The following is a 23,710-nucleotide window of genomic DNA, read 5'->3' as shown; positions in this document are numbered from 1 at the left end:
TGTTTAACATACATAAAACTGGTTATTTCAGATACCTTCATAACAGGAATTCTCAGTATATGCCTTCTTTTTTATAGAGCATGTATTACATTTTTGCTAATAACGAGTTCTACATAAACGATTTGATTTTATCTTTCCCCACTCACACTACTATTCTTGTTGTAATAACTGTGATTCACCACATCCTTTCTGTATTTGCATTCCCACAGCTACTTGCTGCAGGACATGAAGGCTGCTCAGCAGCATATTTGGTTCATATGCAATACAGTATGCAGACATCCTACAAGCCTATTCTTATCACCTCACAACTAATTTCACAGAATGGCTAAACTAGATATAAAATAATTCAAATATCTCAAAACACAACCCAAGATTAGAAATTTTCATACCTTAGCTTCTTAGGATTGTTTTATGTTAAGAAGCTATAGGATATCCAGACAGCTAAAGAAATGTCTGTTTGTATGTGTATTTTTATTAAGTTTTGGAAAGCAGTAAAGGGAGTGAATATTAAAGAAACATATGAACATCACAAACGAAATTTGTACGTCATCATGAACATCAAGATGGTTTTAGATGTACCTAGTTACAAAGACTTCACTTAGAGTAAGCTGGATTTACACCAGTTTAGGAAAGGTTGTGTTCTACCCTAAAGTCAAAATCATAACTGGAGAAAATTAGTATCTGGTAATATTTTTTGTTCTGTTAAAGATAAATAGAAGACCCATCTGCATGCTGTTCCCTAGAATTTGACAGAAATGGCTCCATGCAAGCATCTATATAACTGCTTTCATGAACATGTCAGAAAATTTGAAAACACCTAAATATATATTTATATGAGTGCTCCAAACATCAAAACTTAATTAAATGCAAAAAATCATCATTAGGAACTCCTTTTTCTTAATACAGTGTTGATTGTGAACTCTGGGACAAAACAGTCAAATTTTTATTATTTTCTTCAGTCAGAAGGGTCTGAAACCCTCAAACACAAAAAGCATGGTACAAACCACACAATAAGAAATCATATCAACTATCTTCAGTCTCTTAATTTACACTTTAGTTAAATTTCTAGAGTATTTTACAATCCCATTTTATCTGTATTTGTAGTCATTCATAGCTGTAGTGTTCCCAAAGAGTGTTTGTAAAGCTATGAAAACAGGCACACTCAAAACAGTTTTGCTCAAACATGCCATCACTGAATTGAGTTGTTTCAGAAAATTGTTTTAAACAAACTAGGAAAAGGCTAAGGGAGTTAATTTCCATTAACTAACAAGGGTTTTTAAACCATGAGAGTGCTGAGATACTGGTAAACAGAATGCACTTTTTTTAATACTTCATTTCTGGTGCCAAACCTTTCGCAAGGAAGGCCTCTTAAATTCAGTGGGGGTCAGAAGTTTAGTTTATTCAGCAAGAATAACACCATTAACAGCTACTGCTCTTTCATGTCAACACAGTTAACACCCACACATTCCAACTCTGGTTAATATAGGCCAGTCAAGAAAGATTGGAGTTGCTAAGGGCAGTCATCTCTGCAGGGATATTTTAAAACAGAATTTATACTGTGCTTTAAAAACAATCTAAAAGGATCAATCTATCTTATGAATCTGCTGCAGACATACACAGAGAGAAAGATGGATGGATGAAAGCATATAAAAGCAAGTAAATCTGACTCTCTCTATTGATTTTTGAGAGGACAGTGTAGAGCACTTTGGTGAGGTCTTATATATCACTGCAAAGGACGAAATGCCATTGTGCATACGGTCTGAAACATGTCAGGATTTATGATGAAGCGATGCACTGCTGTATTCTGTCATTATATCATTTTGTAAATAATCTTGTTTTCACTGTTGAGGAAGGTAGACCACTAAAAATTAAATAATCCTCAAAAGAAATATAAGTAGTATCACAGGAAGATTTTCACACAGGAATAAATGAAAACATCTGCTTTTATTTAATGAAAAATTGCAGAAGTTTAGTGTACACGTGCAGTACATTTAGCAGGAGAAAGCTGGTATTTTAATAATAAGCTTTTGAAAACCAAAATCGAAAAATCTGCATATCACAGCATAATCCTCTTCCTACTTACTTTGTTCTAAATCATAGCAAATCAATGTTTAGTGTTCCCCAAAGCTTTCCAGCACTCCTACTCGGACAAATGTCTTCAAAGGATATTAAAGAAATCAGTCTGGTTTTGATAGCACTTCTTCACCACATGAACACTTTTCTTCAAGCAAGAAAGCTTTTCTCTTAAAGCATATTTCAGATAACCAAAATGCAAAAATAATCACATCAATTTGCAGGATCTCTGGGGCCTCTATTGTTACATAATGGTGGCATTTCTTATCAGCTGAAATATTCAGCTAAGTTTTCATCTAAACTATTCAAATATCAACTCCCATCACATAAACACCTCTTCATGATGTACATTTAATTAGCACATTTATGCTATTCTACTAGCAATTTCTTCATATGCTTTTCTTAATATAGCAAGAGGAGACAATTCTATTATTAGATGGGGTTACAGGGTAGGTCATTTGGAAAACACAGTTGCTTTAAACAGTAGAAAGGCCTGCCATTTGTTTTCAAAATAAAAACTCACTAGCTGAGCTGTAAAGCTGTGACTGTCATTGTATATAATGGTGTCCCAACAGATGAGCAAGCCTTTAGTTAGCACCCAGGCCGATACAGCATGTATCCTTGTCAACAAATCTCACAGAAAAACCTAATGGAAAAAACAATTTACCTTCTTCAGTTTCATGCCACACAATTCCTTCCAAGTTCACGCTGGTCCCAGGCTCACAGGGTCCAAGGCATTCGGGTTCTGTAACTACTCCAACCTCGCAAGTATTTACACCCACTGAACGTGTCCGTACCAAAAGCTGCTCGACTGGTGCTGCAATATTGGATGAAGATGGGGAAAAGTAGGAAGGCAGAATCTGAGGTGTGATACTGCTGGAAATCGGAGGTGGAGGTGCAGGCACTGTAAACAGGGGATCAACCTGAAAACAACAGACAAACTTACTATAATGGTGCTGTGAGAGTTAAAAAACTAAAAGTAAAATAAAATAAAAATAAAATACATAAATAAATTTTTTAAAAAGTATAAGAAGCCCAGTTTGCCAAGACTGCATTTCTTTATGTAGGGATTTGGTGTATCACAGGTAATTTCAGTCTTATGAGTTCCAATCTTTTGACATTAGCCCAAATGCTGCACATGAAAAATTAAGTACAAAAATATCTATCATACACGCTAAACAAGGCAACTTGCTAAGTTTCTACTAGACTATTCCCTGTTGTCATAGACTGTTAGTATGAAATAATAAGTTTTTAAAGCAAGGATTAAGTTTACTTTTTTCTTGGCACTGACAGAGACTGATTTGTGGATGGAAATTAATTTTGCGAACTGGGAACTTCATTTTCTATTTAAAGAAAAACATTTATAAAGACAGTACAAAGACACAAGTGCCATTCTTTCATGTGTATCATAGAGAAATTAGTAGTTGGAACAATTCTAATATCCATACGGCAGCAAATACAATCTCTTGTCATCCAATCATTTAAAATACATTAGGATGACCCACCTAATACCTTACAGACAACATTTAGATCTTTCTGCTTGGAATAACAGATGAGGACTTTTGTAAGAATCTAGCCAAACCATCTAATTTCTCAGGGTTTCCAAAATGCATATTTAGAAGAATACATCCTGCCAGACAATCAGTCTATGCACAAGACAATTCACAGAGACAATATCTGCATATGAACTGAAGACGTTCATCATCATCATCATCTCTCCCGTATAACTTCCAATCTCCTCAATAGCAGATTTTCTGTGTAAAGATATGGCTGAAGGTTTTCGATATGTCACTTGGGCTCTAACATCCCTTGTCACATAAAAGACAGCTAGATAAGGATGTGAGTGTGCCCATTCAACTACCTAAACCACCTGGAACTCATGTTCATTTGGCCCACTGGATCACAGATATCACCTGAAGAAACCACTCTTCAGCATAATAATTTTTTTAAAAAACAGCTGCTTTTTAGCTGCATCAAAATAGATGATCAGATGTCTTCAAGACTATGTTTTTAATTTTGGACCTTGTAAGAAGACTCAACAGAAAAGACATAATGACTCACCATACATCATCTAGGTTTTGCTGAAATGTATCTTAATGTAGATCAAAGTTCATTTTGCCTTCTTGTAAAGCAAAATGGGGATACAAAGAAAAGGACAAACTAATAGGTGTTATACATGTATCATAGATCAGCTCACTTCATCAAATGGACACTTTTCATAATGAGAAAATAAAATGACAAATTAGGAAGACCTTTTTAAAAATTGTAACAATTGTTACTATTGGCCTTTGTAACAATTCTGTTGCTTTTAGCATTATTCATTGACTCAAACTGAGAGTCAAGGCTTTTAATTGTGTATGCAAGCCTTATGTGTGCTGAACACTTCTCAATAAATGTTGTAAAAATGTTTTGTATGATCTTAGTATGACCAGCCTGGATTCTGTTCTCAATTACATTAGAACTAGGCAGGAGAGGGGAAGGACCCATAATCACAGTCTTCTCCAAAGTATTCCTAATTTAGAGGAGATTCTTTTTATTTAGAATGAAATCTTCAGGTTCAAGGTAAGTAAAAAAACCCAAACAAACAAACCCAACCAAAAAACCAGAACAAATAAACAAAACAACCAAAACCAACCAAACAAAAAACCACAAACAAACAACAACAAAAAACCCCACACCACCAAACCCAAAGCAAAACATAAATACTAAAAGCGTCCCTAAGGGGTAAAAATCTACTAATACTGTCAACATTCTACTGGTTAAAGCAGAGCTCCTGTGGCATAGGAACAATGCACTCAAGCAATGATGTCTTTATTCTTCTCTTTATGCCAACAGAGCTGCACAGTTAAAGCACAGGCAGAATGCTTTGCAGAGCAGACCTGAATGCACACAGGAAAGTCAAATATCAGCTGACCCCCAGCAGCAGCTGTTTCTTGCAGTATCTAATAGCACACATCACACAAAACCATAACTGTGTATGCCGTGCGTGGGGAGACACTGATTCTACGCTCTACAGCTCCTGCTGTCTGCTGCCAAGTGGAGGCACACGGTTGGATGGCACAGAGCCCTGCTCCCTGGCACTGGCTGTGTAATGGTGCTCTGTCAGTGAAACAGGGTCAATCTGTACCCCAGGCATAATTTAGGAGTTCTTAACATACCTTACTTCAAGCCAGAAGAGAACTGGGATCAGTAACTGGCAGGTAAATGGAGCCTAGCACTTAAGAAAAGCTAAGCCACATCCCATTATAAACCCAAAAAATGCTGATGAATAGCCTGTTTGACAGTTTACATGGTGTTTTGTAAAGCTGTGCAAAACCTCCTACTACAAATGCAACATCATTTTTCCGTAAAATATACTCATCACAAAACCAGAGGAAAAAAATCCAAAGTGTTTTCTGTGGTCATACTAAACTAGCCAATGTTTTAAGTGAATGTAGACTAAACTGACAGATGTGTTTTCCATTTTTGAGTATTATAAACAGTGAGGGGGAGCTAACGAAAGCATGGATCTGACAGTGTATCCTATTAAGTTCTTTGTAACAAATATTTGTACTCAGGTCTGGTTTATTTAGAGCCATTAATAAACGTTCGTGTTTTCCACTAGAAATGTTCACCCAGGACAAGGCCAAATAGGAGCGCTTGCACTAAACGGGGCTGTTTCTCTGTGAATTAAAACACTAAACCTTTGGCTGAGAAATAAGTGGACATTTACTGTCCCTGAGGTACCTGTTCATTGCACATATATGACCTTACTCAAAAGAAAAAAAATATACTAAGCTTAAACATTGCTCCAGATTTCCATGTTTTAAAATTATCCCATCTTGTTTGATAATCGTAACAGCACTGCAAAGTCGTGGTTCTTAGAGATCATTGTGGTGACACAATCGTTTTCATGAATTCTCCAAAGGGCACTGATGTAAGCTATTAGAGGCAAAGAGAGGCAGGAAGGCCGCCATCTCCAGTGGAAAAAAAGGCACATAAGACTAACATCTGGTGGTGGCAGTCTGTCAAACTGAGGAAAGTTAATGTCAAGAACAGATGCTCTGCAGTTTCTCACTGTTATTTTTTCATTATTATTCCCAGGTGTTGGCGCATACTGAACAGTAGCCTTGCTGTTTATCACACAAGAGATTCCAATATGAGATTGAAAATCTGAATCTGAAGAAGGTTATTTACATAGATGCTCTCTTTAGACACATAATCAAAGGAGTACAAAAAGACAGAAATATTCAAGCAATATTTTCTTCACCTAGTTCCAAGAGCTTTTGAGAGCTGATTGGTGACAAAGGCTACAAAGCTGCAGTGTTATTCATGGCAGTTTTCCACTGCCAAGTGTTTGATCGTATCAGAGAGCTATGATGCTTAGTAGCAGAAAGCTCACAGAAAATGAAGACTGCCTGCCAAACAATCTAGTCACTGCTCCATGGAGCAATCCTTTATCTGAACATTTACCACAAGAAAAGAAAAAAAAAAAAAAAAAAAAAAAAAGTCTATTTTGGTGGCTGCATAACATTTGTCAGTAGGAGGAAGCACACATGGAAAAGAAAGGAAATATCGTACTAACAAGAAATAGACAAGACTTTCTAATAAGCAAGGTTGCCATTCAGTTACTCAGGCACTTTACATGCTGGAATCAAGTTCTGTGTATCAAAACTCACCTTCCTGATTTCATGAAGGTGTATCTTTGAAGATATGTATCAACGATAACGTGGTCTACCAATCTAAGGCCAAAGTGGGTCATACACTACTGCAGTGTCATACACCAGGTGATTTTGAAATGTATATGCCAAAAGCCATTTAATCCATCTACCAACACAGCCAGAAGAAAGGCAGAGGAGAAGGTTTCAGTCTGAGTACAAGCCCTTCCCAGAAAGCACTTATTTTTAAATGGAGAAAAAAAGAAAAATACTGAAAGCATTCCCAGTGGGAATGTTTGCACTAATAGAAAGAATGTGAAAAGAAGATCTGAATCCTATTATAGAGTCTAACTGAAAACCAAAGCCTGGCCCTTTGCAAACCTAAATCTTCCCTCTCAAAGACAACAACACGAAGACAGAAAGGACTAAGAAACTTCCAACTCTGAAAATTACATTGAGAAGTTCTTTACAGTTTTGAATTAATACTTCACAGAATCACTGTGTCTGGAAAGGAAAACAGGAAATAAAGGAATTCAGCCCTATCTGGAAGTTTTGAGTCCTAAAAATTGCTTTCTCTAGATTTTACAGTGAAAAGGAGACTAGCCTTTTTTTACATAAGGTATACCTGCCTCCATCTTGATTTTCTAAAGCAACAGTGACCCCAGAAGACCTCACTGTAATCTCATGCACAACATCATAAATCAGAAGTAATTTTAATGAAATGAATGTAACTCCTTTGGAAGAAAACAAATATGGGAGAATGTGACATGAGAAAAATGCCTGTGTGCTCAGAAGCATGTCTGCACTTCCAAACATCTCACTGATCTTCAACTCTCCTCTTGCTACACACCTTGCCCTACAGAGAATTTACATATCCAAAACCTAAAGCTACTCCTTCATATTCTACCATGTGACAGGAATTACCACTATGAAAAATCTCCATTTTGTCTGAAAGATCCCATTTAAATCTCAGTTCAGTATTTCTTGCCTATAAATCATATCAGAGGCCAACTCAGAAGCATTGTGATATCATGCTTAACAGAAATGATATTTTGTTTTCTTCAAATGTTCTACATCAAATTGTTGAGGGGGAAAAAAGTCAATGCCATAAATGACAGCATAGAAAAAAAGAAATACTGTAAGACATGGATGTAGAAGGGAATTTCTGCCATAGGACAGACATATCTATTACAAGCTTTACATTCAAAACTCAGGAAGATCAGAGATACTACGAAAATTAGTTATTTTGGTGAACCCAGTTGAGAATCACAAGAGCTTAAACATAAAAGAACAACAAAGATGATTCAAACTGATAAATTTCAGCCAAGTTTCACACTTTGAAACCTCTGTTTGGGAATATTTTTTTAAATGCTTATACTTTACAAATATTGTATTATGAACAAGAAACGCGATGCGTAATTTTGTTGAACTGAGTAACACAAGTAGCGTCTACTTGCAGTTTCCAAGTATTTCCTACTCTTAAAATTAACTTCTCCAATCAACTGAGTAGCTGGAGAGAGAAAAAAGGCATTAACAGAACTGACACTTTTTTCCCTAGTAAAGCAGCAAATCACTCACATCTGGAATGATTTCAGTATTCTGAACAGTTGCTATTAAGCTAAAAAAATATCCACTTATAACTCTTACTCTGCTACTAAACTTTCAATATGGGGAACAAGGAAAAAAAGTCCCCCTTGTACCCAAAATATTCTTTGCCACTCACATCAGCCACGCTGACCAGCACACAGAGTTCTGCAAACTCATCTTTTCACAGTTGCATGTTCTTTTTACAGGGTGACCTCCAGACCTCCTCAGACCTTATGTGACTATGTGACATTATGTATCTGCAGCACCTCCAAAGACATGATAATGCTTGTATTTTATTTTTAGAACAGCATTAATGAAGCCTATGATGAAAAGCCAAAGTTCTGAGTAGGGTCTAATGCAGGACAACAGTGCTGAACAAAAGGCAAGGAAACTTCCTTGTCCTCTCTTGGATCTCCCATTCTAGCTCAGATGATTGGGATTTCCCAAGCCATTCACATATTTTACTGTGAGAAAGATTAGCATTTGACAGCTGCCAGTGATATCCTTTTGCCAAGGCTGTGTCTGTGAAAAATTGTATGTCAACTCTAACACTTGGCAGAGTCCTGGGAGGATGCCCAGATCACCACCTGCAAATTTCTCGTAGAGACATTTCTCCTCATTCAGCCTAAGTAAATCACATTCATTGAGATAATTGTTTCTAGAACACCTTTCTGCATTGAGTCTTGATTTCTCCTGGTCAGCTCTTCAGTCTGCACTTCCAAACTTTTCTTCAGTCAGCCATTATGCTTTGCTAAGCTTTAATACAAAATAAACAAGTACTGAAATTCACTCAAGATATCTATCCTGTGTAGAGAGGTACACTGTAGTCCACAATTAAGAAAGGAATTATTCTGAATAGTCAAGAAAGCTATTTCTCTGGATTGTCTGGGGCTAGATAGAAACTGCGGAATGATGTCCAGTATCTGTCAGTGTCATGCAACTGAATATGGCAAAAACCAAGGCATGTCCACCTACTGGTGATGGCTAGGTTCCTAGGGTTATGAATGTTATGAGGGTTATGAAGTTATATGACCCTTTAAAAGCTTTTCATTTTAAAGAAAAAAACTTTTCATTTTAACAATGGCAATCAGTTCTTTTTATTCCAAAGTTTCTGCCACAGTCAACCTTCCAGGGTTCTGAGCCTGAAAATAGATATGTTATTTGCTTACATAAATCTCATAGCATTATAAATAAATATTACCCTCAGTTTTCAAATGTTTATTTCTAACACATATAAGACTTCAACCCGAGAAAGAAGGCATGGTTGCTCTATGACAGATCAAGACTCCAACAGACTAAGGAAAATTTTCTCATTTTTAATGGTATATAGGAAGATAATATTTAATTTGATTGCATCATCATTTCACTGCTCCACTGCAAATTTTCATTCTTAATGTCCAACCAAATCATGACTCTATGACTCCATAGCAGAATTTCTCCACTACCAAAAGATGGTTTCAGTTACTTGATGATGCAACCACAGCCTCGTGGAAGAGCTGCCATTTCAGCTGTTTCGGAGTACAAGAACATAAGACATTCAATAAAACTTCTGGAGTTTTTCCAGGACTCCAGGACAATGTATAATAAAGTGGCAAACAAAACTCAGAAGAGAAATGGCTTCATTGTACTTTTTTGACTTTCTGCATGTCAACAGCCCACTGCTGCCTTTTACCCACTTGCTGAACACTCACTTTGCGAGTGCAAAGTTGCACACATTATGATTCAGGCTGTTGCTCCCTGAATTCAGTACATTTTTGTTAAGAAAAATTGTCTAAACTAATTTCTCTTCCAAAAGGTTGTCAAAGACCTTCTATAATTCTTACAAGCAGAACTGAACTTTGTTGATGGCCTATGCATACCAAAAGCTTTAACATGCCTGACTACATTCTTAGGGATGGCATTTTCAGCATGTTCTGAAAATTAAGCATTTGACTTAATGGCCCCATATTTATTGATGTCTACAGACCCTAAAATTTTTAATTTAAAAAGCCCTTAGACTTTTTAGGCAAGACATGTGGGTCTTTGACTAATATATTCCTGTATTATTGCTCTAGAGGTCTCCTTGTGCTTTTTGATAGCGCGTAGGATCCATATCAGTTAGGTTTTTTTCTATATTCCTTAGGCTAACTTCACACTATTAGCTACAAACAGTACCAAGTGTAGGATATTGTGTCATAATTTTACTTAAAGGACAAGACAGTATTATTACTTTCAAGAATGGGACATACACATTCATGATTATTTAGCAAGTCACTAAAGGAAAATTTCTAAAATGACCCTTCAGCTTTCCTTTTCATTGTGACAGTTCAACTGAAAAAGGAGCTGAAGCGTTATTGTTTAGCTCTCCTTGAAATTGCCCACTGTTGGATATCTAGTTAAAGTCTTTATTCTCAAATGCAGTTTGATCTATTTACAGTGTCTTCAGGAAAGACAATTCATGACAAGACTTTTTTTTCCCAGCTGATGTACACCTTCACTGGTATAAATCCAGAGTAGGTCCACTGAAGCATAACTGTGGGCAGCGCTTGGACTGTAGTGGTTGTTTTACCAGGGAGAAAAGTAGATAGCATTTCAAATAAGAGCTCTAAAAAAATTCCAAAAATAATACATGTACAGTAAAGATTTTTTTAAGGGTAAATAATCCTTGAGAGGAGGAAACCACTAATATCTGTTCTCTCCAAATTATTGGGTTGGCGCCGGTTTCTGACACAAAGTGTTCAATACCCTTAATAATGAGACTGAAGGATTAATCTTACAATATGAAGGCAAATACAAGAACCAAAGTCAGCAAGAAAGACCTTTCAAAATTTTCTGACCTAATTGCCTCAATTCTGAGGTCATTCAGTTTGGGCAGAGAGGAGAAACCCAGATTTAGTTCTTTTTCATGAGAGCATCCTCACTATCAGCACCAAGTTATCTGATTACAGGTTACCTAACAGACAGACAAATCTTGTCCTTTCAGTGGCTGAGTATTCAGGTCACCTTGAGATCTCTGTTTTCATGTCCCTATCTCAACATTTTTGCCTATTGATTTTGCCTTAGTACCTTAAGATCCTCATTAGCATGCTCTCTAGGAGCCCAAAACCAGAAGTTTTTATTTGAAGAGTTTTATAAAGGATTTATCATTCCTGTTCTGCTGAAAAAGAAGGGAGGCATGCAAAGGACCCAGTTTCACCCAGAAAATCCCAGACACCATTGTTGAAATACCTTGTGTTTCCATATGTCCTTTCTTATGCTCTCACAGACTATTTTTATAATGTAACAGAGTGATCAACACCTACTGCAAATGAAGCTCCCTCTCTGTTCAAACAAAGCAAAAGAATTCGACCGTCCAAGTACTCCACTTTTCATGTGTTATATTCTCCAGTTACTTGCACTTTCTAGGATGGTCTGCCCTAACTGTGCATATCCTTTCTATTCTACCCACGCACAATAAACTTAAAACAAAGACAGAAAAAGCCCCCAAAAAACAAAAACATTTCTGAATGCTTGGTAGAAATTCAAATATCTTGCTCATAAAAATAAACCTAATCTAACCTGTCACAAAATCATGAAATGGCTCTGGCAGTTGCATCAAACTATATAGACATGCACAGACCCTTTGAAGAAATGAAACTGCACTTTATCAAGTGTGATTTATAAGCAACACTGATTTAGCTGGGAGATAACACTGCTGTCTAATCATTAGTAGTCAGACAACAGCCATGTGAACACATCAATTATGGGCCACTGCCAAAAGCCCTTGAGATCCCAGAGATTAACAGCCAATCCTCTGTTTTACAAGCTCACATCAAAAAGAATATTAATAAGAGGAGGGGCGATGTGAAAGCTTGTCAGAGTAATTCATGCACTAAAACAAGGCATTTTTCCCTTTGCTCTGCCTTGAACTGGTCCATGAAAAAGCTGGCATTAGTTACAAAGCACGAAGCGGCCAATTTCTCGGAAAATGTTTTTCATTAACATATGGGAAGTTGTGAAAGGCTGGAAAAGCTCTAGCTGGTGGACAAAGGCAACAAGTTCTGTGTGTTCCTTTCCTGAACGCATCAATCCTGCAACCATTATTCAGATATTTGGAAATTAATATCCATACACCGAAGTGTTTGATGACTTTTCTCATCCTCAGATCTATTTACCATTATATACAAATTAGCCAGACTTAAAGGCATCCATTTACTCTGTATTGCTAATGACTTTGAAAAACTGAAGTAGAAATACTACCAACTCATTTTCAGGTTCATTTTGGTCTTCAAATGTGTGTGGGGAAAAAAAATCCACAATTATGCCTTTTTTAACGACTTCTATGGAGTGTAGTTGACTAGAGGTTTACTCTTCTTGCATATAAATGTATGGAAACAAGCCAAGAATGTAACTCCAACGGGAACAGTTATTCCTCTGTACAAAAGTAAACATGCCTATGAAGATGGACCTCAAACGACTTGTTGCTGACATTTTAAATGCAGCACTTTCAGCTGGATGGTTTAGTCCCATCACTGTCTGCTCTCTCTGGACTCTACTCGAGGGTCTAAAAATAGAGAGGTTTCACAGCATGGCTGCAAAAAACCTGAATCCAATCCTACCAATACTGTGTATCTAAGGGAAGAGAGAATTTATTTGTAGAGATTTTCCAGAGCTACCTTTATACAAGCTATCTCAGTTACTGCTAGTAATTAACCTCTGAGCAAAGAGGAAGCAAGAAGCAAGAACCTTTTAGACTCTTCGCTGTCCCAGAGCCAGTAGCTCTAGGCACAGCTCCAGAGTACATATTCTGTTCTGACATAAACAAATTTTAACAGTTCCCACTTTGCTGTGGTCTTCCAGACAATCATTCCCTTTACTTTTCTTACGTAGAGTACCACACATCTCATATCCTACTTCAGGATGGCATACTGTTAGTCAAATTGACACAGCTAAGAGGGTCTTAACTACTCAAGGAAGCACATAAAGGCACCAAGTATGTCAAGCACCAGATTCATATTGTGGAACTCCTCCTTTAGTAAACAGCTGGACTAAAGAGGTATCAGCCCCAGACTGTTTGTTCAGGCAGCCATGGCACTGCTAGCTTCCACAGCTTTACTGCTCCAGGGACACTTGTAATGACAACTTTCACTAAGGGTACAGTCTTGTAGCAGTACTCGTGTCTCTAACATCCAAACCTGTGGACAACTTGGATCTGACCTAAATCCCGCACCTTGTCTCACACTTTTGGTGGCATTCATCTTGACATATCAGTTCATTGTACAGGGTCCATGAGAGAGCGTGGCAGTGACAGCTCAGTCTGAAATTGGCTTCTCCAGAGGTGGAACCACAGGCTCCATGTGTGCTTTGCACCAAAGGGGACAGAATTCTCTCCCACAATCATTCTGTCAGCACATGCAGATGGCAACTTCTGCTAGAGAAATGTAACATCCTAAACTCATGTGATTAAGCATCACTGAGCTAAATCACATAGCCTAATACTGTGTGTGAGAGTCCCTTGCTCACTCAGGTTTACACTTATTTTCCCATAGCAAAAGCAATGCCTGGAACACAACAGGCCCTTAAAGATAGATCACCTGTAGGTTCAATGGCTGACACTATTTTAGAAATACATTTTATCTTGTCTTAGACATGTTTTTGGAATATATCTGTTTTAAAAAATTATCTCTGATATATACCCAAAAAAACCCAGTGTGCTATGAGCCTCACCCTAAAACATCTCAAGATGTTAATTTCAGTGTGTTCCCTCTTTCTGTCATTCTGTAACAACTAGTGATCTTACAATTCAATTGCTTAAAAGCCAACCTGGGGAAACATTCATCAGGCAGATCTCTTCCAAAGCAGTAACTATGTAAGCACAGGATTAAAACAAGAAAGTGATTCACCATTGTATAGCTAATAATTACTTTTAAAAAAAAATCTGATTAAAAAAAAGTTAAATTTATTGAGATGATATGTCTTTGTTAAGCTGGCTGAGACAGTAAATTTGTTTTCCAAGCATTCTCTAACATTGTTTTCAAATTTGAAAGAACTAATACAAACTAATACCAAATGTTGGAGTTAATTTGGAAAGTGACATGAGTTAAGTTTGACAGGAGTGGCCTCCCAGTATCTAGCAAATTAAAAAGAGACTGTTTATCTATTTTTAGACTCTTCCAAAAGGGGTCAAGACTTTCTAAATTTTCAGCTCAAATACATCATTTTCAAAAAGCACTCCATAAGCAGTCTATGTACAAAAATCTGGGAATTTTCAGATGTCTCATACCAGGCAATTAGATCTCTCCTAGATCACCACTGAAAATGCTAAGGGCATAAACAACTAACTCAGCAACTAGATCAATGGGATTCTACCAGAAAGGTACAGACTTAGGTGACTGCAATGACTCATATTGGCTGTTACTATGCCTCCTAAGTCACTACCAATAAATGCAGGACAAAAGAGCAAGTGAAAAGAAACCCTTTTATAAAGTGGAAGGCAGTACTTAAATCTATTAAGTTATTTTTGTGGCAGTCCTGTACAAGTGCGCTGCAGGTTCTACATGGCACCACTCTCAAGGAAGTGTCAAAGCAGTACAGACAGGAGTGCTGTAAAACAGGGAATGCATTCAAATGGAATCATTGGATGAGAGCCCTAATACAGAGCTCCTGATGATGCACAGCAGCACAATCTTTATTCCAAGCAACACTGGTTACTTTTAAAATTTACTATTAGAGAGGTTTTCAGCACTAAGTGTGTCAAGCTCTAAACACTTATTTGCTTTAAGACAGTGTTAATGAGTTGGCTAATCACACAATTTTATAGTTCTATAATGTACTGTGCTGTAAAAATTAAATCAGTGTTTATTACACCTCTGCTGCCTTTCCCTTCCTTCTCATTGGACTGACTCTTGGATGGATTAAATGGATTAAAGCAAGCATTGTACTACAATAAAATAGAAGTGCACCGGTTGACAACAGTTCTCAATATGTATGTAAACAGTATTTTAGTTCAAAGCCTACCTGTGAACAAAGTAGTTCAAATCGCTACTTTCAGATTAAGGACATGTTTATTTTTCAATTTTGAGGAAGCTGTTTTGTTTTCATTTGCTCCTGGAATTTCCCTCCTCTTGGATATTAAAACCAACCTGCTCAGTTTTCCTTTCCTGATCTCAAATACAAAAGGTGAAATATAACTGAGTTTGTATTTTTGCAAAATTATACATTTTTGCTAATTATCTTTGATGTCAACAGTGTTTATGTGACAGACCTTGACACTGAACTGTTAAAACTGCAATGAGAACAAAGCTTCCTTTATCACTGGAGAATCAATATGACTAATGGCCAACCAGAAAATGGATCAAAGATACCTGAAGATGCATTGCTTCTTTGAGGATAGAGAAAGAAGGCTCACACACACACAGACTCTGGAAAAATCATACACCCAAGATACAGAGGTAGAACTAGTGGACCTTTGAACATAAGCAAAGAACTTCATACACATTCTTACATTTCAACTTAGCTTTTCTATAGAGAAAAAAATGGCAAAAAGAATCAGATAAACACAAGCTTCTTTGATCTCGATACGCATAATATAGAAAGTTCTCTGCTCTTACATAGCAAAGAAGTACATATTTAAGAGACATTAGACTGGATTAATTTGAGTATCTCCTGAAGACTGACCACTTGCTTTTGATACTGTTTATAGTTAGGAAGGAAAGATCACATGTTTTATTAAAATTAGTATCATAGCACTTGAATTCTGACAAGTATTTGTTTACTGTTCCACGGAACAAGCACAGTATCTGTTGTTCTGCCCCCAAACAAGTGAAAATTACTTTGCATTCCCAAATCATGGTAAAGAGTCTGATGATAATACAGGAATGGATACAATGATGTATTGGACTATGGCATGGCATGGCTAATTTTCATGCCATAATGTCATAACTTGCTCTGTGGTATTAAAACCTAGGAATTCTGAGAACACAGACACGTTTGGTTTGGTCTGTATGTAAGCTCTAAAAGCCATTTTTGAAAGAAATATTCAGCATGGAAATATATTGTCTATTTTCAATAACTCTGTAGTCTCGCCATCTCAATTTCACTGACTATAAAAGGAAGATAGCTTTTTTCCCACTTCTTCCTTTCCTCAGTGTATTGCAAAGCTTATGGCCAGACTGTGTACTTTATTTAATTAGAACTTAAACCCCAGGACTGATGCCAGATTTTCAAGATAGCTCACAAATCAAAACAAGGGGCCAGATGCTCAAAAGGACAAAGCAGACTGGGTGCATGAGTTTAGCCTCAGATCCTCATAATGGCAAAAGTAGGTGCTAGCCTGTTCAAAAAAATCTTGCCAAAGCTGTAGATGCTAACAACATTAAAAACCTGCCCTTCATAAATGAAGTTATAATGCCTCCACGTGCAACTTGGTCCTTGGAAGAAGAGTGAAAGAACCATGCATTGAAATATTTAGACCTAATTCCACTTTTCATTCACAAAAAAGGAATATTGTGCTTAATTTTTTCTCTGTTTGACGGGAATTTTAAGGGCAAGGAAGAGACTGTTTCTTGACTTGCTTTTTACCTTAGTATCACACAGAAAAATTTCGGGGTTTTTTTGTTTGCTTTGGTTTTTTGCACATGTTTGTTCTAAACAAACTGAAGAAAAGACAACTAAAACCGGAATAGGATAGAGTGCCAGTGGATAACTGATAAATTATGCTGTGTTTCCTTCTGCCACACACAAGCCTTCAGCTTAGTCCAATACATCACACAAGCACAAGGGAGAAGGATGTATTGGATTTTTCTGCTACACTCACATTTGCATGAAAAGGAGCAGTCAAACGAAAATTAAGCACTTAAACAGCTTAAAAAAAGCACTGGTTCAGAATACTGTACTTCAATAAAACATTCATTGTTATTCAATGCTTGGCAAATGACATTGCCATCACATACTAGTAGAAGAACCGTGAAGAATAAATGCTCTCTGAAAAAGAGGCTTGTACTTATGCAGCGCTAATGACCATCTAAAAGAGCGATTCTGCATGGTTACATCCTCTTTGAGATTCACAGCTGCAGCTTCACAAGAGCAGCCATACATCGTAATCTGCAGCCATTTTAGGCTACCCCTGTGCTTTGGACAGCAATATGGGAACTAAGGAACTGCTAATCTGTAAAGTTACAATCAAAAACAACTTTATTCAGCGGTGATGAGTGCGTGTGATGACCCACCTTCCCCTTAAGGGTGGGTCATCACACCGAGGAGGAGGTGGTATTTAAATTTTAATACTGACAACACGCTTGACTGTAACAGCAGTGACACACAAGGAAAAGATCTCCATACTTAGTTTCACTAGAAAGAAAACATACTCATTATTAGATTTTTATTTCTAATTCATTATAACAGTGGCACGGAGTAGCACACAAGCCGTTCTTTTAAAAGGTCAGATAACTGTATTTTAAGATCACAACACTCACGTTTTAATTAATGTGATGAATTTGCTTATCGAGCAACATGCTGACCCTATAACATTATTAATTAAGCGAGATACAGTGACTTTTCAGAAAGTTAACAGCTTGGAAACAAACATTGTGTCACCGTACTTTGAAACTGTTTGATAATCAAAAGCTACGTTATTATCCACTAGATTAACCACAGATTTTGCGGGCAAACCAAAGACAGCTTCCCTGTCTATAAACTCAAGATTTGCAGCCACACCCATGCCACCACAATCTTTTCTCCAATTATGCACATTTCTTTAAGCTTACTTTTATGGAAGTAACTATGGCTCTCTGAACAATACATAGCTTATAAAACAACTCTCTGGATATTTAATTAGGCTAGACAAAGGAAAACAGTCTGGAAACTACTGTCATTACTAGGCTTGTTTGCCTCACACATTAAATACCTTTGTCTCTACGGCTACTTAAAGCACATTTCTCAGGTCAGGTCAATCAAGCTAGACCTCCAGTGTCCTGTAAATGGCACCTGTCATCATCCTAGTAACTCCCACATATCTGCATGTACAAATTTGGATGAGGAAGCTCTGGAAGAAATGGGGCTGGTGCCAGTTTGAGCTGTCAAGAGTTCAACCAGAGGTTAACTGTAACCAAGAAAGAAAGATAGTGTTTTGATTTCAGCCCTCAGTACTTACACAGCCAGTATACATCTCTTATGTTTCTTAGGCTTCTCTTGATGCGATGAAAATAGCTTGAAATCCAAGTAACTACACACATAAGCATCTATATGGAAACACCGGCATACTGAAGAAAAAACTAACTCTTCAACAATTAGTGCCATAGCCTTCTCTGCACTGTGAAAACACATCTAACAGGAAGGAACTTCCAAATATTTGTTGATTTATAATGGTTACTGAGATACATTTCAGCATTAAACACAGCACCACCAATAGTATCTGGCTCAGGCCACAGAGGGACAAAATAGCCAAGAGTCACTTTTGTGCTACAGCTTCAAGTGGGCAACAGAGTCATTGGAAAGACTGCCTTTCCCTTGCCAAAGGCATACACTCACTTGCTTCCTCTTCCTTTACAAAGAGGTGATTTTTAATTTCCTCATCACTGAATATCTTATAGAAAGCTAGTTAATGTGTATTAAATGCAGAGGAAAAGAATGTCACACCTGTCTCCTAAACAGCAGAGATTTACACATAAACACAGAATCTGTCAAATTGCATCACTTACACTAGGAATTGTATGCTTACCTATTTCCATAAGTTGTCATAAACTAATTCACTGGATACACAAGACAATCGACAGACCAATGAAGAAGCAAAAGACTGTTAAACATAAAGACAAGGGTGTTCCTATCTTGTGCCACCTACAGAAAATGTTTTCCAGAGTCTGGTGGTAAGTGTGAAAACTATGGCCCAAAAAAAAACCCACCAAAAATAACCAACAAAACCTGAAAAAAAAAACCCAAAAAACCAAAACAAAAAACCCCAAACAAACAAAAAAAAAACCCAACAAAAAACCACAAACCAAACAAAAAAAAACCCCAAACAAACAACAAAAAAACAAAACAAAAAAAACCCTCCTCATGGCCAGATAACAGATGTTCAATCTCCACCCCCCCGCTCCAACCTCACTCCAAGAGATTTCCCTGAAGAACGTAAGCATGAATTTTAATCTTAGATAAGTGACCTTCATTTATATCAAGTGACTCAGTTCCAACTCTGACCATCATGCCTGAAAAATCTGTCCTCCTTGCTACCTGTGATATTCTTCCTAGTTATATCCAGAGCACTTAGCCACCAGACAGCCAGATAAGAATTTCAAATGCTGCTAAAGAGATGGAGAGCTCCAAAGCAGGACAGCAAATGGAGACAGGGATTTCAGCAATTAGGTTTCTACAAGCACTATCCCTTCAGGTTAATGAAAGCTTTTAAAAAAGGAAAGCCCTGACAAAGTGCTCCAGATACACAGCTTACCCTCGAGACTTCTGTACATTTTTGAGGTTTCACAACAGATTTTCCTATTAATTTGGAAATACTTTTCTCTCCTCAGTAACCAGCTGGGAAGCTCACAGAAACAACAGGGGAGACAGACATAATACACCATGGAACCAGAGACTTGACTTCATGCACAATCTGTCAAATGAACAGGGGAGTCTTGAGGTAATTCTATTCTTAAATTCCACCTCTTTTACTAACACTGAATATGGAGTAAGATGGGAAAAATACTAGAAGGCACTACAGTGTGCAAGGAACTAGTATCTCACAAATTCAAGGAAAAGTCTGAATGATCATTCATCTCATGGGAAGGAGAAAGCATGATACATTGAGTCGTGATGGCCTTTATGAAAAAATGTAAAGCTTACTTTTTAAAATAAATTGCTCTGTTTATTCAGGAGATTCCAAACATCAGTTTAAATGGCCAAATAAACTCAACAGATTTAGGCTGCAGTCACATACCTTTTTACAGCTGAGGTAAATAGAAATGAGGGTATCAAAGCTAGGTACTCATCACCAACCCAAACACACCTATTCTGAAGATCACTGCCTTTCCCTTTACATTGTCTGTATACCCTCCCCTTTCACCCTAGTCAACTTGGACACTAGGTTAGAAAAAGCACACTATTGTGGATCACCTGGACATCTTTTTGGAGCAGGCTAGAGAATGGCCCACCTTGTAGAAATACTCCTCAGTGATATGTATTGATAGTATTCTGGGGAGATGCTGTTAGAACATGGTATTACAGCTCAAGTTTCTTTTTCAGAAACCTAACAAGACTGTTCCACTGATACCTGCAGGCTGAGGCATACTCTGGTCATCAGCTTACAGTGTTGTCCTGGCACTGCTTCATTCCTACCCATGTCACAGATACAGCTTCACTGCTTATCTAGATGCAAAGACTAGGGTACAGCCAAGACCTGTGCAGACACTATTTTGCATGAGCTCCTTTTGTGGGAGAACTGAGCAAAAATATGACCTTTTGTGTCCAGAGCTGAAGAAAACAAGATTTACCATAGCCCACTTCCACAGTGGAAAAGCCAGATTGAAGAATTTCTGTAGTGCTGTAAGAGGACTTAGTCTTGGAGATGCTGTTTCCTCTAAGTGCAGCCTAACTTTAACCCCAAACCAACAAATGCAGTAATTCAACTCTAAAGTGGGCTACAAGTTTAATTTTAAATATAGCCGCAATTTAAAAGGAGATTTACTTGATCTCTAAGTAATAGTTCCTCACTGCTCATAGCCTGGTCTGTCAGCAAATGCTCTACAAATTCAGTAACAACTAAAACAAATTAGCCTAATTACTTGACAAACCTGGTATACTGACTTCCGGCTTTAAGGCTTCCAGATCAAATGACCTTCTCCAAGTCAAAACACTGAAAATACTACAAGTGTAGGAATGAACCACGAAAGTGTCATACTCTTCATCCTTGGAGCTGATTTTTATTCACAAAAGCAACAACAATGGCAAGCCGAACAGGACAGAGAAAATTGTGCTCTGACCTCTATACTTAAACTTATCAAAGGCTTGTCCCATGCAAAATACTGAAATTTGTTAGTGCAAGTCACACCACTCATTCCCCGTTCAGTTCTGAAAGTAATATTGTAAATACATAAATAAATAAAGAGCATGGCTCTTCCTGAAAGAATTAAAAGTTGATAAACATAATTATATGAAAGATGAGCTCTTATGACACCATAAATATTATCCAGAGCTATTGTTATCCTAATGAGCTAATGTCAGCAACTTCCTTTTTCTCAGACTTTTACCAGACCCTTGGCTTCTAGTACAAGAAAAACAATAACAAAAAATAAAAAAATGTCAATCAAATTTTCCCAAATCCTGAGATTAAATTATTTCTTTGTCTTATAATTGTTGATTTAGAATGCACATTTCCTTTTGAATTTACTGAGACCCACAGTCAGGGCAACATTGCTTAATCATTGGTTTTTACTCTGCCAAGGATACAAACAAGTCTATTAAGTCCATCAAGCATTTGGTAAGGTACTAATGATAAAGAAAAATATGGTCCTACTTCACTACATTTATCAAAAATGAAATACTTATTCTGGAGTGAATTTGTCTACTGGTAGTTAAGCTTCATATGCATACCCACAAAAAAAAGAGTAATTTTGCTTTGAAAATTTATGAAACTTCACTTTTTATTTCAATGTTATAATTTTTAACTTGCAGTCTGAAGACCAACTGTGTATCTGTTAGAAGCAATAATAACAAGGAAATTATATATGTCTAAGTAGATGCAAAAATTACTACCATTTTGCCTTAAAATTTCCTGCTGCAAATTTCTTATTACAAACAGGTGTTATAGTTTTGCCAGTCACATTATACACATTTTAAAGTACAGTGTGAACAAAATCACAATGCCATGCACATAATGTAAAGGTCTTTAATCGCCACTAAGAACACTGCTTTCAATCACGTCAAATATGTCAATGCTCATTTTACCAAACAGATATCAGATAACAGCCTGGTTTAATGTTCCAACAGACACAGTCATTTCAGAGCCTAGGGAAAACACAAAGGGGGCATGAACATATACAAATATGTTTATAATTAGACTGCATATAAAAGACACAATTCTTACGTAACTTTCACAGCAGCATTCTTCTTGCAGAGATGTCAGTGCTCATGTTGCTGCTCATTTTGAAGCAATCAGCTGCTGTGCCTAAATGCAATGGGTGAAGTGGCCTGTGACTAGGAAATGCAGCTGGGAGCACTTTTCCATGCACTATATCTCATTCTTGTGATCAGGAAATGCAGAAGAAACTAAATCTGAAGAAAGAAGTGCTATTAAGAATATTTTTCTTGAGGTTACTACTTAGTAGACTCCTAGTTGGAGGGAGATACATTCTTAATAGAACAACCTACTGGCAACACACTCTACATTTGTTTATACGTAAGAAGAGCACAACATTTTATATCACATCAGTGAACTTCAATCAAGCAATATGTAAAGAAACAAGGCACAGCATTGCCAAGCACTTAAAAGGTCACTCCTGAAGCTCATTAACTTTTTCCTTGTCCCCTTATGAAAATTAGTCAATATAATGTACACTAAAAACTTTCCTATACTGGATTTCAATAAGAACAACTGACAAGTTCTTTTTTTCATGCATATTTTGATTTTTCTTTACACAAACTTGCCACTAGCCAAAGGGATAAAAATGTCCATTTTATTATAAGTTAAGGAGATCAAACTAGAAATGTATTGTATTAGTACAGATGACCAGACACAATTTACCGAACTCAGCTATGTCTACTCTTTTTCCCATGTAAATTAGTACAGCCACTGAAGATGGAAAATGGAATAGTTGTTTTACACAGGCCAAACATGTTCTTCAGATGGTTTATAATCTGATCAAATCCAAGCCAATTTCCACACAAATAATCATGGCACATTTTCTCAGAAGGCTTTGCCTACCAAGATACTGACAGCAGGGATGTTCTGTAAAATAAAATGATTTATTTTCCATGACCTATGGACCTATTTCCTTATTCAGACTTTGTAAATTCATTTTCACAGCAGTGATGAAGAGAAGAAGCCACAGAAAATTCTAGTCAGAAGGTAAGAATTTTGAAAGATTATGAATTACTGAAAAAGTGAGTTTTAACTGAAGAAACTTAAACAACATTTACTGCAGAGGTTACTCCATTCCTGCTATAATGCTTTCTTGGCTTTGATCTTTAAACCAATGACTCATGAAAATGATATCTTCAAATTTACAGGCCACCAGTAAGTGGGTCTTTAAAAAAATGTTGTACAACAATAAAGCAGGAACCACAAGCAATTCTTAACCATTTGAAACTGTCAACTAATTAATTACGATACTGAAACAAAGGCCTATTAAAAAAACCTTGCTCTTAAAAAGAAGAGAGGATGTCCTGGGTTGCAGTGTATTCTATTACCATCCTCAGGAGCCATTGAAACCAGGTGGGGCAGTGTTTCCTTGCCTCCTCCCCCCAGACTA

General features: G+C 37.0%; 1 protein-coding gene across 1 annotated transcript in view; it reads right to left on the bottom strand.

The window, feature by feature from the left end:
• The window catches only part of ZNF608 (zinc finger protein 608), an 81,450-nt gene that overhangs the window by 41,479 nt on the left and 16,261 nt on the right, over nt 1-23,710 (bottom strand). The window contains exon 3 of the mRNA XM_042012869.1: nt 2,741-2,996. Coding sequence (XP_041868803.1) covers nt 2,741-2,996 — 256 coding nt within the window. The remainder of the gene's footprint in view (nt 1-2,740; nt 2,997-23,710) is intronic.

This window comes from Corvus kubaryi, unplaced genomic scaffold (genome assembly GCF_017639235.1).
Source record: "Corvus kubaryi isolate FWS band 111438036 unplaced genomic scaffold, C.kubaryi_AGA036_p1.0 split1-37296, whole genome shotgun sequence".
NCBI classification, from domain to species: Eukaryota; Metazoa; Chordata; class Aves; order Passeriformes; family Corvidae; genus Corvus; species Corvus kubaryi.
Note: the sequence above shows the minus strand (reverse complement) of the source record. Positions and strands in the feature narration are given on the sequence as shown.